Source organism: Propithecus coquereli, unplaced genomic scaffold, assembly GCF_000956105.1.
Source record: "Propithecus coquereli isolate 6110/MARCELLA unplaced genomic scaffold, Pcoq_1.0 Scaffold39, whole genome shotgun sequence".
In the NCBI taxonomy this organism is placed as follows: domain Eukaryota; kingdom Metazoa; phylum Chordata; class Mammalia; order Primates; family Indriidae; genus Propithecus; species Propithecus coquereli.
In genome coordinates this window covers 2,983,535-3,000,114 of record NW_012149618.1, presented here as the reverse complement: position 1 = coordinate 3,000,114, position 16,580 = coordinate 2,983,535, and the positions used below count along the sequence as shown (strand labels likewise).

The following is a 16,580-nucleotide window of genomic DNA, read 5'->3' as shown; positions in this document are numbered from 1 at the left end:
GACCCCCTCTCCATTTCCTCCTTTAGTGAAGGCTTTTCCCGTCACCGCTCGGCTTTCCCGAGGCGACCGCAGGCTCTTTTAGCCCTGCGTTACCCGCGCGCGGACGCCGAGGTCGTGTCACCACAGAGGCTCGGGCCACTCCATCTGCCCTCAGTAAACATGGCGGCGCGGCGTGAGGCGGGCAGGGGGCGGGGCCTCGCTCTCTCCTGGCCCGGGCGCTGCGGCGCGGCTCTCGGGTTACCCACGTGTGGAGACCCGGCAGGTGGGCCGAGAAGGTGTGGTCAGGTGCTGAGAGGCTCCGGAGAGCTGCGTTGGGGCGGGGGCGGAGAGGAGGGAAGGGGCGGAGCGAGCTGGCTCCCAACGTGGGGACTGGGACGACCTGAAGTGCGAGTGCGAAGTGGCTGTCTCCGCTCGTGTGGAGGGAAGAGGGAAACCGGGAAGGAAACAGGGGTAAGAGTGATGGAGGAGCAGAAGGCGAAGGGCAAACCTCAAACCCCAGCGGGAGGACGCGAGCGTGGAACGCCCTGGGCACCAAGTCTCCTTCACCTCAGTCCTGACACCGCGCAGCGTCCCAGAGCCTGGCGAGGAGGTAGGGGCGGGATAGATGCTTCCCTAACTAATCTTTTGCCTTCCCAGAAAAAGGGAGCGATGCAGATCTCGGGAAGAACGAAGGGACCTTCCTAGCCCTGGCTGAACCACGGAGGTAAGGGAGGGCAGCGCTGCCCCAGGGTGGCGGGGGCCCTGACTGAAGGGCGCCAGAGAAGCCCCGCTCCGTGAGGGACGGAGTGTGGGCTTGGTTAGGACCAGCCAGAAGCTCATTAAAGCCGACTCAGGCTTTTCCCTTCTACATACCCCCAGGTATCTGCCTGAAATTTCCTGAAAGGATTTACATTCAGCTGGCTGGCAGATTTTCTAAGATGTTAGTAGCTATTAGCATTTTAATGAGGGCCCCCAAAGCCTTTTAGACCCAAGGACAGATTTTGAGGGAATCTTTTTGCGACAGTTGGTCCTGCAGTGACCCCTCTGCCTTTTGTAGGAGTCAAAGCAATCCAGTGCACTGGTGACCAAAGTGAGTTTTTTTACAAGGGGTCCCACAACTTGCTGTTTGTGCCCTAGTGTGTTACAGTTTCAGCGAAACAACTGAGCTCTTCCTTTTGGCTCCCACTCAGAGAGACGCAAGTCTGTAAGGTCTGGATGACTGCTCTGTTCTTAGAATTGTGCCGGATGAAGGGTTTGTTACTGGGTCAGGTTTTTCTTGTCTTGTCCAGCTCTCTCTCCAGCCACCCCGAAGGCTTCTCTGCACATTATGCAAATAGAATTTATCAGGAAGCCCCGTTAGTAGAGGGTCTCCATTTCTGTACATCTGTGTCCTATACTGGGCCCTTTCTTGTTTCTCCAACCACCTGCCTATACATACCACCAACTTGTTAGTGCTACATGTTATTTGCCTGCAGCAGACATCTCTCCTTTTACTCTCCAGCACTTCCCATCATCTTTAGCATAACAATAAAAACTTGCCAAGGACAAGTGAGAAAACTCAGGTTGTTGGAATGTACAGAGGCCCAGGGCATCTTTAGGTTAAACCAGAATGGCCTCATTCTAGGCTCTAACATTTGTGACTCTGTAGAACATGTGATCCAAGAGTTGCCAGCTCTGATTTCCTTGCTTTACTGGCCCCACAAGGTTCAGAGTTCAGGTTAAGTCTGCATGAGACTATATCTTGCCAACTAGGCGACATCTCCGCAAGAGCCTAGTGTGGGAGAGCCAGAAGACAGCCTGATCTTTCTCCTAGTGGGCAAGAACAGAAAACACAGTTTATATTAATCTGTCTCTTAATTAGTTGAAATCTAAACTATGTCCTGTGAGTGACTGAATACGTTTAACACTCTGTTCCTACCATGGTACTGGGAGTTGTGAGGACAGGGCCCCTGGTGAATCATCTGTCACAGCTGCAGACAGCACTGTTTCTCTCTTGTCTTGTGTCATACTGCACAACCTCAAGCAAGTTATTTAACCTCTCAGTGTTCTTGTGAGAACTAGAGATTATTCATGTTTTAACCTAAGCCATGATATCTTGAAAGTGTTAGTTGTCATTTATCATTACTAATGTTTATAAAGCACCTAACTAACACACTGCTGGCTTTCTGAGCAGGTGTTCAGCAAAGGTTAACTGTTACCATGTTAGGCCATCTAAATTCACGGCATTCTCTGGTGGTTTTTTCCCCCATACCAGTAAGGTATTTATGATATGCGTGGTGAGCAGGATAGATGGTGAAATCACTAGACCTAGGTTCTAATCTAGCCTGCGGCAATAGTTGGCTCTGTGCTTTTGGAAAGGTCTTTTGAACCTTCTGGGCCTTAGCGTGCTTGTCTGTGAAATGGGGGGAGGGAGGTGTTTGTAATAGTGATTTCTAAAACTTTCTTTAAGATTTGAAATACTGGCCGGGCACAGTGGCTCACGCCTGTAATCCTAGCACTCTGGGAGGCCAAGATGGGAGGATTGCTTGAGCTCAGGAGTTCGAGACCAACCTGAGCAAGAGCGAGACCCCGTCTCTACTAAAAATAGAGACAAATTGGCCAAAACAATGTAAAATAGAAAAAATTAGCCGGGCACGGTGGCACGTGCCTGTAGTCCCAGCTACCCGGGAGGCTGAGGCAGGAGGATCGCTTGAGCCCAGGAGTTTGAGGTTGCTGTGAGCTAGGCTGACGCCACGCATGGCACTCTATTCAAAGCAACAGAGTTGAGACTCTGTCTCCAAAAAAAAAAAAGATTTGAAATACTACCATCCTACCGTTGTTCCTCTGAGGATTGGGGATATATTCTTGGAAGATTAATATTTCTTGTGTAGGAGTTAGAAAATCAACTTACCTATCTTCTTTCAGTTCCTCTTTTCCAACTCCCTCCAGCAGAGTGCCAAGAGTGATTTAGGCTGAAAGCCTAATCCATTTAGGAATGCTGTTGAATATGAGCTCCCTGCTCCCTCTGAGTTGGGGGTGGGGGCCATAGGGTGATAGGGCCATTTTAGATCACAGGGGTTAGTTACCCTAAGGGGCCAAAACAAATGACTGCTGAGCTTCACCCCACCCCCATTCCTGATCTCATCTCAGCCACTTATAGAGCCAGATCCTCAGCCTCTGCCCAGTTCCCTGCAACTCTGCCTCTGAACAGGGATTGCTTCTCTAGGTAGGTGTCTTCCTCCAGCAGGATGGGACCACTCTCCCCAGCTTGTCTCTTGCCCCCCAGCTCCTTGGCTGGTTCGCTCCTCTCCAAAATAGCCCTGGAATCATAACTCTGAACCCCTGGCTCCAGCATGGTGCCCTCTCACCTTGCTGCTCTCACTTTTGAATCCCACTGCTCTTCCTGCATCTGCTATTTACTGCGGTGTGTCAGGTAGAGGGGCTGAGAGGTGGATGGCAGGGTTTCTCTAGGGGTGTTGGGGAGAACTTTAAGAAAGGGGCATCTCTAGGGTTGGCCCGGAGATGCCTAGAATGGAGTTTGGGGCTGCCACAGAGTCAGTCTCACTGGTGATCACCTAGGAGGGTGACACAGGATCATGGGAGGTAGAGGCTGAGGCCAGGGGTATAGGAGAAGCCCTGCTGTCATTAGTCTCTGTGTCTTCTTCCCTGCTGGGCTGTGGCGCCAGGCTGGGCTCTGCTGGCTTAGTAGATTGTAGTGACTGGATCTGTGCCTGCACATGCGAGCAGGTAATTATTTTGAGAAGAAACTTAAGCTAGAGTTGATTTTTCTTTTGCTACTCGACTGGAGACCTAAGAAGGTTCTTGAATTTCATAACTCTGCATACCCAAAGGTCTTAGTCAAATTATTGTCTCCAGACTGTTTCTCTCTACTGCTTGCCTTCTCACCTAACTCCCCTCCCAAACCCATAGCAGGGCTCCAGACTTTCCAGGCCTGCCACCACACTGGCTGGTCCAAGTCCCGTGGGTTTGGGATGTACAAGACCTGAGGGGGGTTGGCCACAAAGGCAGGCTAGGTCTGACTAGAAGCCGATTCCTTTGCAGCTCACCCTGGACAATGTCACTTGGGGGAGGAGGAGGACTGTGAGACCGTGGTTGGGAGCCAGATTGTAGCCACTTGCCCACCACTGCCCAGCTGACTGGCAGCCCAGAGCCCAGGAGCAGCAACTGGCTGCAGATCGCAGACACAGTGTAGGGGTAAGCACCTCAGCACCCCTCCGCCCAGCCTCGGATACAAGCGTGATCATGTCCACCTTCTCCCTCGTGGACTACGTGGTGTTCATCCTGCTGCTGGTTCTCTCCCTTGCCATCGGGCTTTACCATGCTTTTCGTGGCTGGGGCCGCCATACTGTTGGCCAGCTGCTGATGGCAGACCGCAAAATGGGCTGCCTTCCTGTGGCGCTGTCCTTGCTGGCCACCTTCCAGTCAGCCGTGGCCATCCTGGGTGTGCCGTCTGAGATCTACCGATTTGGGACCCAGTATTGGTTCCTGGGCTGCTCCTATTTCCTGGGGCTGCTGATTCCTGCACACATCTTCATCCCTATCTTCTACCGCCTGCATCTCACCAGTGCCTATGAGGTGAGCATGGGAGGAGCACATGGGGCCACCAGGGTCAGGGATGGAGAAGAGGAACAGGGCACATATGAAGGATCTGGGACCCTGGATCTCCTCCATCTAATGACAGTGACAGAAACTTACCTGTGTTGATAGTTCTTTCTGGGTGAGGTTGGGGTAGGGGGATGGGAGTGGGGGAAGAAGGAGAGTGCTGTGCTGAGTAGGGCTCAGAGTGGGTATACGTTGGATTCCCTGATATTCGCAAGCCTCTTGAGGGAAGTTGTACATGAATCGTGGAGGTGGAGTCAGGAGGAATACCTTTTTTCTGTATACCCAGTACCTGGAGCTCCGATTCAATAAAACTGTCCGGATTTGTGGCACCGTGACCTTCATCTTTCAGATGGTAAGTACAATGAGGATAGCAATTGAGCCTGGGTCTGCAGGTGTAGATTTGAAAGGAAAAAACAAACAAAAGAAATTGAGCCTGGGGAATGGTAGGGGAACCTGAACTCAAGCATCCTGAGGGAGTTGCAGCCTTCCCTGCTGTCAGACTGGCAGGATTCCTGCTAGGGGTCAGCATCCCCTAAGCACCCAGAGGCATCCTGCTTGCCCGTTCCTTCCAATTCTAGCATGGATACCACAGTGGCACCAAGCCAGAATTTGGGAGGAGAAGGGATAGGGAAGTGAGCCTAGATGAGGGGAAGCTGCTGGCATATTGGAGCTGAGGTCCCGTCTTTCCTCCTCTCTCTTCCCACCCTTGTCTCCTCTCCCTGGCACGTTCTCTTTTCCGCATCCAACAGGTGATCTACATGGGGGTTGTGCTTTATGCACCATCATTGGCTCTCAATGCAGGTGAGGAGTCACAGCCCCTGGCTTCCAGCCATGGCAGGTCGGGAAAGCATCTTCGGGAGGGGCAGACAGAGGAGAGTGCAGAAATGAATCTGACCTTGGACAGGGAATGAATTCACCGCATGGGCCCCTTGGGTTGGTCTCTTTTAGAGGAGGAGGCAGGCTTGGTTCATATCACTTGAAAGCTACTCAGACATTACCATGCCTCATCCGAATTGGTTAATTAATACCTTTTGGTGGAGCTCTACAATCAATTTTTTTCCATTGTAATGAATAATTTATTTCGTTGTTAATAACCAAATGCTTCATCTCCATGATGTGACCTGGCTGCCCTACTGGAGCTTCTCCCTGGCAGACCCTCTTCCAGGGATTGGAGTTTGACTTTTATCTGCTTACAGTGACCGGCTTTGATCTGTGGCTGTCCGTGCTGACCCTAGGCATTGTCTGTACTGTCTATACTGCTCTGGTAAGTACAGTAAGCTCTGGGGGATGCAGGGGAAGGGATGAAGTAAAGAGAGGCGGTGGGAGCAGAAGGAAAAGAAGGGATGAGGTAAACATCTAGGTGAGGAGATGGGATGAAATTCTAGGGTGGGATGAGGTGAGATGAGATTTAGGGTGGGATTTAGGAGCAGGGCTGACATGAAAGTAGAGGATGGGGTGGAAATGATGTCAACAGGGTGTGAGCAGTTACACCCCCGACAGCAGTATAATCTCCCTGCTAAAGGCCCTGTGTCCTTAACGGTGGATGGTTTAGAAGACCTGGCGGTGTGCTGTCCTTTCCCTGCAGGGCGGGCTGAAGGCCGTCATCTGGACAGATGTGTTCCAGACACTGGTCATGTTCTTAGGGCAGCTGGCAGTTATCATCGTGGGGTCAGACAAGGTGGGCGGCTTGGGGCGTGTGTGGGCCGTGGCTTCCCAGCACGGCCGCATCTCTGGGATCGAGTAAGTATATCCCTTCCCGTGGCTGAGGTCTGCAGTGCCTGGGAGCTTGCCTATCCTAGAGCCTGCTCTCAGGGCTGTAGTAAGTAGAGGGTGGGCTGGGAAACCTCAGGCGCAACACTAGTCAGTGGGAAGCTGTCCCTGCAGAGATGAAGGGTGATCATAGGTGCCCATCTGATGTCAAGAAGGGTCAGGACGTTGCCTAGGATGAGTACCTGGAATGCGGCTGGGGAATGGAGAAGTGGAACCCTCCCTCTGACTTGCTGCACTGTCTGTTGAGTGCACCTGGTGTCTTGCCCTTGGCCCTAATAGTGGTGTCTCTGCTTTGCTGTCCTCTGACCCATGTTGCCAGGAGGGCAGGAAGGCTGAGTCTCTGGGGCTGTGGCATGGTGACTAAGTAGTGTCTGTTACAGGCTGGATCCGGACCCCTTTGTGCGGCATACCTTCTGGACCTTGGCCTTTGGGGGTGTCTTTATGATGCTCTCCTTGTACGGGGTGAACCAGGCTCAGGTGCAGCGCTACCTCAGTTCCCGCACGGAGAAGGCTGCTGTGCTGTGAGTGCAGGGACACGAAGATTCTGAGCAAGGGCTGGGAGATGGGTTTCCCGGAGATAATTGGGGTGAGGCAGGATGCCAGAGCACACACACACACTCACTGGGATCAGGATGTGCTGAGTTTGTCTGTGAATACCATCTCTCCTTGGCACCGGCCTCTTTTGCAGGTCCTGTTACGCGGTGTTCCCCTGCCAGCAGGTGGTCCTCGGCATGGGCTGCCTCATTGGCCTGGTCATGTTTGCCTATTACCAGAAATATCCCATGAGCACCCAGCAGTCTGAGGCAGCCCCTGACCAGGTGAGAAGGCCTCCCTGGCTCCCTTTTATGCCTGTGAGGAGCCCTCCTGGGCCCCCAAGAGGAGTGTCTGTGGGTTACAGAAAGGACTGTCACCCTGGGTGGGAGATGGATACAAAATCTTTTCTCACTCTGAGATGCTAGCAGTCTAGCATGTGAGGATCCCAGCCCCTGGCATCAACAGTCACATGCTCACACTGCTGGGGTGGAGACATACCTTGACTGACTCCCCACTGTGTACCACATGCTCTGCTGCGAGCTGTCACACACTTGGTCTCTCCTAAGCTTCTCAACAGTCTCATTTCACAGAGGAGAAAATGGGCTCAATGAGGTAGCCAGTGTGTGGATGTCACGCTGCTATCTGGGGGATGAACTGCGTCATTCTCTCTCCGGAGCCCATTTTCTCTCCACTCACTGTGGAGTCACGTGGGTCAGCAGAGGTGCCTCAGTGCCTGGCTCCCCTCCTGGTGCACCCAGTCTCATACTGACACGTGCACATGCAAAGGGAGCCTCCCCGCATGGCTTGCCCTGGGAAAGGCATCCCCCTGAGGATGCTCTGGGCTTCTGCTCTGCTCGCAGTTCGTCCTGTACTTTGTGATGGATCTCCTGAAAGACCTGCCCGGCCTGCCTGGGCTCTTTGTTGCCTGCCTCTTCAGTGGCTCCCTCAGGTACCTCCTTTGACCATTTCCCTCAGGCCTGGTGCACCTGAGCCCTACTTGGTACAAGGTGACAGGTGGAGGAGGGGATCCCTCTGAGTTTCTCACTGTACCCATCCACTGTGGATAACAAGGGACAGCTCATCTGTGCAGGACAGAGCACAGCTCCCAGGAGATACCCGCGTTTTGGTTAAGGGTTCTCCTTTTACAATACCAGGAATCGATCTACTTGAACAAAACCTGTACCCACACTCAGGAAAGGACCATGTCCTTGCCTCCAGGCCCCCTCTGAGGGGGACTCGGCTCCAGCTGTGAGGAGGTTTTTGGCAGTATGGGTTTCCTGTCCCCCTTTAGGGTGTAGAGCCCATGTTAGTCCCTCCGTAGTCCTATGTTAGTTCTGCTTCTCTCAGCTCCCACACTCAGCGCAGCTCCTACTTCTGCTCCTTCTTTTCAGCACCATATCCTCTGCTTTTAATTCATTGGCAACTGTGACGATGGAAGACCTGATTCGACCCTGGTTCCCTGAGTTCTCTGAAGCCCGGGCCATCATGCTTTCCAAAAGCCTCGGTGAGATCATGCTTCGTCATATCTTCAGCCTGCTTCTTTCCAAGTTACACCCTGACTACTGTCCTCAGTGTGCGTGAAACCCCTGCTTTATCCTGCGCTCAGTGCTTGCCCAGTGAAGCACACAGCCTCCACTCCCTGGTTGATGACATCTCAGGGCATCTCCTGGGAGGTCTCTGAGTCATGTAGGAGTGAGGACTTGGTGGCAGGGGTCTGGAGCTGGGTGTCAGGTAGTGTGGCCTTGTTTCCAGGGACACAGAGGTGGCAGTTTGGCTGGGCAGGGAGCCTTGCTTAACTGTTTTTGCTTAACTTGCTTCACTGTTTTTTTGTGTTAATCACATCTGCTTGTTTCCTCTCTTCTCTTTCCCCCCCCAGCATTTGGCTATGGGCTGCTGTGTCTGGGAATGGCCTATATTTCCTCCCAGATGGGACCTGTGCTGCAGGTAATGATGGGGGTGGGGGGGGAACAAATTTTAAAGGGAGGAAAGGAATTGATTGAAACAGGAAATTGAGGAAGCCAGCTATTTTGAGAGGAATGAAAGGGGCAGGTGTCAGAAATTTCCTTTTGATGGACCACCTTTACTGTGACCAGACTCTCAAGTAGCTAAAAGCCCTAGGGTCATTCCTGGGACATCTGGGCTCAGAGAGATCTAAGGATCAGCTTCAGAGGAGAACCCAAAGCACGTTCCCTTAACCACCCCTGCTCTCTGGATTCGTAACTTCTATGGTTCCAGGGAGAAGAGACAGATCTGACAAGTGGGGCTCTGAGGCAATGGTGGGTGGCTGTGTTCTACCATGAGGCTGGAGGTCTCTGAGCCTGTGTGTTCTTTTTATTCCCCTTCAACCCTGTCCTCCCAGGCAGCAATCAGCATCTTTGGCATGGTTGGGGGACCGCTGCTTGGACTCTTCTGTCTTGGAATTTTCTTTCCTTGTGCCAACCCTCCTGTGAGTGATGCATCTGGTTCCCTAGTCATGTGCAGTGGGATGGGCCTGGGGAATGGGTTGGCAGGGCTCTCACCAGGAGGTCTGGGGACTGGTGTGAAGGATGGGAAGGCTGGCCTTGCGACAGGAGATTGCACTGTGTCTCTGGGCAGGGTGCCATCGTGGGCCTGTTGGCTGGACTCGTCATGGCCTTCTGGATTGGCATCGGGAGCATAGTGACCAGCATGAGCTCCAGTGTGGCACCCTCTCCCCCTAATGGATCCAACTTCTCCCTGCCCAGCAATCTGACCGCTGCCACTGTGACCACACTGATGACCTCAACTACCCTCTCCAAGTGAGGCGGGGCTTACTATCTTTCTCCTTGGGGATAGGAGTTCATTTTTGAGGGATTTCACTGGGGCCTTGCTAAGGCATGGGCCACCTGAGGCCTCAGGGTGATGTTGGGTATTGTGTCCCAAGACTCTGGGACCGTGCAGGTGGGCAGAGCCAGGTGCCTGAGGGGCGCCCTTCCAAGATATTGCTAACTGTCCTCTCCTTTCTCCTCTCCCCAGGCCCACGGGGCTGCAGCGGCTCTACTCCCTGTCCTATATGTGGTACAGCGCCCACAACTCCACCACAGTCATTGTCGTGGGCCTGATTATCAGCCTGCTCACCGGTGAGGGTGTGGGATTGCAGAGGAACGGGAGGGGCTGAGGGAGGGCCCTCGGGGACTCTGCAGTCTGCTGGGAGAGGGGACCCCGCCCTCTGAGCCCTCAGGTGTCCGTGACAGGCTTCTCACTGAGATCTAGGAGGTGGGAGAAGGCTGGGGCCACTGAGCCCCAGAGGGAGAAGAGGGCTTGCTGCTCTGGACGGTTCCACGTAGAAGACTCAGAAGCGCCTTTGCCTTCAGGGGGAATGCGGGGCCGGCCCCTGAAGCCTGGGACCATTTACCCAGTGCTGCCAAGACTCCTCGCCTTCCTGCCCTTGTCCTGTCAGAAGCGGCTCTGCTGCAGGAGCTACAGCCAGGTAGTACCTGCTGTCCAAACGACCCCCTCCCTTCCCTTCGCAGATGCCACCAGACCATCCGGGTTCCCTTCCACCTCTTTCCTTTCCCCCTGCCCCAGCGCCCCTCTCTCTGAGGAGCTGCTAAGCGTGGACTGTCCCACAGCAGCTGTCCCAGCTGCTACCACAGGACCTTACTGGTTCCGAGGTCAGGAGGTATGGATCTCAGCCGCAGATGTGTTCCGTTCCCCTCCCTGTTCCTCTCAAGCCCCTCCCCCCATGCTTTGCTCCTCCCTTTCTTCCCCCTGCTCTCCCCTCCCCCACCCAGCTTTGCTTGGCTCCTTCTAGCAGGGACCTTCATTGCATGAATCCCTTCACCACCCTGTGTCCATATTCAACAGGTCCACCACCTTTGCTGTTCATGTCCCCAGGACCTCCCCGTGGACACTGACCTGTTTCCGGAGAAGATGGTGAATGGTGTGCTGAGGGACAGCAAAGACAAGGAAGTGGTGGCCCTGGACGGCTGGGCTCAGCAGGGGAGCAGCCCCACCTTTGTCCTCCAGGAGACCTCCCTGTGACGTGGACTCAGGACCCCAGCCTCTGTCCTCACTCTGCCAGGCAGCAGCCAGAGGCTACCCTGTAGTACAGGGATGAATCACTTGATGTGTTCTGCAGGGATGGGCCTGGATGACTTGGCCCAAACCAAAGGACCTTATTCTTAGAGGTTCTTGCCTGCAGTAGAAGCTGTCACATCTCGAGTGTGTAAGGGTAGGGCAGGGTTTCTCTTCATTCCTTGCCAACCTGTAAAGGACCAGGCTTGCAGGGGTGATAGAAGCAAATCCTCTGGGAAAAGGATAATGGCTTCTGATTCAACAGAGCCAGAGCCCTTTTAGGGCCCAATTCGGAAGATTGCCTGTCTCCGCCACAAAACTCAAAGCTGCGTTGGCCAGCTGTTGCTTCCCTTGTAGTCCCATCTCAGCGCCGATTCTGCCAGTCACAGTGGGCCCCTGTGATTACTTTAATGTTATCTGTGACACCCAGGCCCCTCTCATTCTTACCTGTCTACCTCCGTTCTTGAGAGGGAGGTTTTCGTGTCCCTGGGCCTCTGGGAATAGACAGGTACCTCCGTCTCCTTTGTAGAGAGTAGACAAGTTTTCCACCTCACTTTCTCTATTGTCTGCCTCTGAGATGGACACTTGGGGACAGGGCAAAAGTAGATCCAAGAAACTAGGGCCATGACCAGGTCCACTGTGCAACAGCCATCTACCTGACTTCTGAAGCAGGCCACGCTGGTGTCATTCTTTCACCCACACCCATTTCCTTTTGGAGGTTCTTCCATGCATATCTTTGTTCCTAGGGAATAAAATGTGCTGTTGGACCTAGAATCTGGGCTCCTGTATTGTCTCCAACTGCTCTTGTCCACCCTGTCCCATACCCTGGAGAGGATAAAGAGCCACCTCCCGTGCACAGGTCATCTTCCTCTGCTGAGGAGAGGGGCAAAGGGGACTAGTGCTATGGCTTCAAGTCTGTGGCCACCATGTCTTCAGGGGACAGCATTGTGCTCCCCAGGGGTGTACTGTCTTCCTCTGAGGCTTGTCATACCGTGTGGCTTAGTCTGGCCTCTCTCTGGCTCCACTTGTCCTTTGCCAGAACAGTGTCTGCTGCTCTGAGATTTCCACTTTTCAGGCTGGAAGAAGAATGCTGATACTTGATTTTAGAAACAGAACATTCTAATTAGACTTTTATAGTCTTGTGAAGACAGTGCTCATGCCCTCCCACACCTGGTCTCTGCCCCTGCCTGGCCCTGTCCGGCTGCCCAGAGCAGCTCGCACAAGCTCTCCAGGGCCCCTCAGCGCAGACTGGGTCCCAGGCAGACCTGAGAGTTTAGCCTGGACGGAAGGCCGTCTCCTCATGGCTCCCAGCCACAATCCAGCTGTTCTCCCACATCCCATCCGCTCAGGGCTGGGACGTTCTGTGTCTCCTTTTCTACCTCCACCCAACTCGCCGAGTCACCCCTTCTGCCCTCTTTCCCCTGCTGCCCTGGCCAGCCCTGTGAAGGAACAGGACTCACGGTGCCAGAGCCAGTCCCCAGCCACTCCCAGCCTGCCCAGACCTCATTTATACTCATGATGACAATGAAGGCTCCTAACGTGCCTTAGACCTATTGCCATGGATTTTTCTCTGGTCCACAAGGCTTGGTATTGAACATAAAAAATCCTTTGCAGTATGGACCTTAGGTAACTGCCATGAGCCATTATTCTAGGCCTGGGAAGTTACTTTGACAGGCCAGAGATGTCCACTGAAGCTATCACATTTCACATGCACATGGGCGAGGCTCCAGGGAGAATTGGGGAGAATGATACCCCCAAGGGTTCAAGTTGCTGTATTGGAGTAGAATTGAGTATACATGAGAGGATAGATACAAAAGTTAGCTAAGGGCCTCTGAACTCAGCCTGTCTTGTTTTGCCTGGAGGATTAAAATGATGGAAAGATAAGAAGCCTGTAATTATTTAGAAAGAATTCATTTTTCCTTTGCACTTTCCTTTACATTCCTTTACTTCAGGAATGTAACTAAAAAAAGAGCTCTTCCAAATTCAAGCCTTATTTGTTTCCTGGTTCAGGTGCCCTGGTAGAGCTGCCTCTGGGGCAAGCTCTCCTTAGCTTAGGCAACAGAAACTATTGGAGAATATCTATGAAAACCAGAAATGGAAGGTTTATAGCTCAAGCCATAGAAGAGGGAGAGAGTGATGATTGTATGTCAGCAAGAACTAGCAAAGGAAGGAGGTCATCTCTGAATTCTTGGGATCTGACCTCAGCACCCCTCATTTTTTGGCCAAGCCAGTGTGGCTGCAGGAGAGTGGAGAGCAGGGCAGTCTGCCCTGGTTTGTTTTTTTTTCTTTTGAGATAGAGTCTCATTTTGTTGCTTGGGCTAGAGTGAATGCCGTGGTGTCAGTCTAGCTCACAGCAACCTCAAATTCCCAGGCTCCAGGGGCTCAAGTGATCCTCCTGCCTTAGCCTCCCAAGTAGCTGGGACTATAGGTGGGAGCCACCATGCTGGCTAATTTTTTTTTGTTTCTATTTTCAGTTGACTGGATAATTTTTTTTCTATTTTAGTAGAGACAGGGTCTTGCTCTTGCTGAAGCTGGTCTTGAGCTCCTGACCTCAAGTGATCCTCCCACCCTGGCCTCCCAGAGTGCTAGGATTACAGGCATGACCCACTGCGCCTGGCCCTGCCCAGGGTTTTAACATAAAAAAAAAATCAGATTGGCCATATCTGCAAGAAATGGGGGTGAGAAGTGAGTAATGTCCACGACTGCAGATCCTTGAGTTCAGAACCCTGACCTCTTTCTCTTGCCTAGATCCGAGCCTCATGGCCTCTTGCCCATTCCCTCTGCCTTCCAAGGCCTGTCCATTCTTCCAGCAGGAGCATGGGTAGTCTTGGAAAACACCAAGGTGACTCTGCCCTATGGTCTGCCTCCTCTCCAGCAGCCCCTGGGGTGTAGTTAATATTTTCTGAGCTCTTCCCTCCCCTTCCTGAATAATTCAGTCCTAATTCTGCTCCTCTGATACAGAGCAGAGCAAGGTAGGCATTCACGCGGGGGCTGTTTGGTGCAGGACATCAGAGCTCAAGTGAAGGAGGAGGGAGGCTATGCATGGGAATGGCCCACCTTGGGATGTCAGCCTGAGCAGGGTGAGGAAGAGGTCCACACAGAGAGGCAGCCTGCTGTGGAGTGCTGGAGCCCAAGGTCCGTGTGGGTCGATAGCCTAGCGTGGCGTGTAGGAGCATTAACTGAGAAGGGCATTTCCACAGAGAAGAAGACCTGGTGTGGGTGTCAGCTGGGGTGGAGTGAGAAGGGGGTGCATGCATAGGGGTAATTTTTTTTTTTAGAGACAGGATCTCACTCTTCCCCTAGGCTGGAGTGCAGTGGCACGATCACAGCTCACTGCAGCCTGGAACTCCTTGGCTCAAGCAATCCTTCCACCTCGGCCTCCCAAAGTGCTGGGATTACAGGCATGAGCCACTGCACCCAGCCGTGGGGACAGCTTGATGGGAGGTGTCAGAGCCTAACAGCATGAGAAGGACATCTACAAGGGGCATTGCTTGGCATGGGTTTTCAGAGCCTGAGTAAATGTGTGTGTGTGCCCATCTGTGTATGTATCCCACATGGAGAATCAGAACCCAAACAGAACGAAGAGGGTATCTACACATATGAGCAGCCCTACCTGGGCGGTTAGAGCCTGCGTGCAGTGAGGATAACATCTATATGGAAGGAAGACCTGTTGGCAGCAGGTGGCAGCCCAAGGAGGGTGAAGAAGACATCCACTATAAAGGCAGGCTGGAGTGGGTGTCGGAGTCTAAGATGGGTGATAAGGACGTCCCTGTAGGGGCCAGCCTAGTGCAGGGTGAGGAAAGCATCTATGCAAGAGACAGTTATAGGGCTTGGGCTGCATATAGAGTGAATCAAATGATAAGCACATGAAGGGTAATGTGAGCCATGTTTCCTACTATTGGAGAAGGGTGTCAGGTGTATAGAAAGGGATAAAACAAGAATGAACCCTGTGGTAGTGAACTGGAATAGGAGGAGATATTGGCATGTATTTGTGTTTTTCAACATGCCTATATAGATATAGAAATAAATAGGGTTGGAAGTAGCTCCATCTACTGAGAGGGCCTGGAAGCAGTAGCACCCCAATAGCAATAAGTACTTTGTGTCTAGATCTCAGCTTCTAAATATCATTCTCTACTTTAAAAGTCAGAGCTACTTGGACAAAAATGTTTCTGGAGTTGGGCCAAAGTACAACATATGTTGGTGTCGTGAATTCTTACAATTTTATGTTGCCTTGGCATTCATTTTGAAAGTAAGTTGGAATTTCTCATACGAGAAGCAGGGCTCAGTTACCCTTGACACAGTTTCCTGTTCTCTACCTCTTCCCAGGTCCTCAATGTAACCAATCCAGGTATCTGCCTCATACAACTTCTTCCTGCTGCCAGCCTCTAGATACAGCTAGAGGGACAGCTAGATACAGCCTACCCGACTGGCCCCACCGACCCTCTCACTCTGCCGTAGACTGTGCAGATATGCCAGAGACTACTTCTCAGTCACAGCATGACCTCCTGGAACTTGTGCCTGCTCGCTTTAAGCCCATCAATTAGAACTCCCTGTGGGAAACCTGTTTGGACAACACCTTGCACCCCAGGAAAGACTTTGGCCCACAGTCCCTCTCTCCGTTTCTCTCCATGCACTCCTGGACCTCTGTGTGTGGGTCCTCCAAGTGTGCTCTGTACTCCCACCGCCCAGGACCTGTAAGTAATATCTTTGTTTCCATCTTGTGTCTCTCCTAATCATTGAAGGGGTGTTCTTCATCCTAAAGATCCTAAGTTAAAGTAGCCAGAAAGCAAAGTACTTCTCAAGGATTGATAAGATCATATTGAAAGGACACAGAAGCCAGGTGGCCAAATCTGGGACAGTCTGAGTATCAAAATAATAGTAATGGTTTATAACCCATTGAATAAATAAAGAAAATCATGAGTTTATATTGATAAAAGTATGTGAATAAATCAGAATTTACATAGTTTCAAAAACCTTGCTCTGCACAAAAGAATACTTTTGTAGTTAAGAAGCCTAGAAGACACTGTCTTAATTAAGTGATCAAAATCGACATTGTCAATAATAGGACAAATCAAAGTCACATACCATCTGATAAAATGCAATGGGAAAAACGCATAATCGCTTCTGTGACATTCCTCTCAAAGATGCATAACCCCTGCATCTGATCATAAGAAAACATCAGACAAAACCAAATTGAGAGACATTTTATGATATAACTGATTTGCAATTTTGAATGGTGTGAAGGTCATGAAAGTCAAAGTCAACTGAAGATTGAAGAAATGTTTTAGACTGAAGGAGACTAAAGTGACACGGCAATTATATGCAACATGTGATTCTGAATTCTATCCTTTTGCTATAAAGGACATAGTTGGGGCCATAGGTGAAATTTAAATGGAATCTGAGGATTAGATGGAAGTAACATTAATTTGCTGAGTTTCATGGTTCTATTGTGATTTAGGTAGGATAATGTTCTTGTTAGTAGGAAATACACAATGAAATTAATTTCATGCATGAACTACTGATGAGTTGGAAACCACTGTTTGAAAAACATTGTGGTGCTTGGCTTCCTTTCCAGCTTTCTGACATGGAATCTGTTTCCTTCCTGCTTCCCATCACTAATAGTCCTAGAATTCTGAGGCCTCCATGGATTTTTTTTTTTT

The 16,580-nt window shown here is 51.6% G+C and overlaps 1 protein-coding gene across 4 annotated transcripts; it reads left to right on the top strand.

Moving 5' to 3' along the window:
• Positions 1–45: 45 nt before the first annotated feature.
• On the top strand, positions 46–11,676 carry SLC5A6 (solute carrier family 5 (sodium/multivitamin and iodide cotransporter), member 6). 4 transcript variants are annotated; one of them, XM_012652503.1, is made up of 17 exons: positions 46–153; positions 637–703; positions 4,021–4,554; positions 4,868–4,933; positions 5,331–5,382; positions 5,778–5,845; positions 6,167–6,321; positions 6,732–6,872; positions 7,040–7,169; positions 7,746–7,834; positions 8,277–8,389; positions 8,762–8,829; positions 9,245–9,331; positions 9,481–9,662; positions 9,880–9,983; positions 10,218–10,333; positions 10,711–11,676. In XM_012652503.1, exons 3-17 carry the CDS (start codon positions 4,222–4,224, stop codon positions 10,885–10,887), a joined length of 1,881 nt encoding a protein of 626 aa, XP_012507957.1. In that variant the 5' UTR covers positions 46–153; positions 637–703; positions 4,021–4,221; the 3' UTR covers positions 10,888–11,676. The 4 variants fall into 4 exon arrangements, with proteins under 4 accessions (XP_012507957.1, XP_012507959.1, XP_012507956.1 ...); XM_012652505.1 differs by lacking the exon at positions 46–153 and adding an exon at positions 236–450 and having other exon boundaries at positions 10,741–11,676; XM_012652502.1 differs by lacking the exon at positions 46–153 and adding an exon at positions 236–450.
• The last annotated feature ends 4,904 nt before the right edge of the window (positions 11,677–16,580 follow it).

Coding starts and splice junctions, on each gene's coding strand:
- SLC5A6 (XM_012652503.1), top strand. CDS start 4,222: ATGTCCACCTTCTCCCTCGTGGACTACGTGGTGTTCATCCTGCTGCTG. Junction 5,383..5,777: donor ATCATTGGCTCTCAATGCAG/GTGAGGAGTCAC, acceptor ATCTGCTTACAG/TGACCGGCTTTGATCTGTGG. Junction 10,334..10,710: donor GCTGCAGGAGCTACAGCCAG/GTAGTACCTGCT, acceptor CATATTCAACAG/GTCCACCACCTTTGCTGTTC.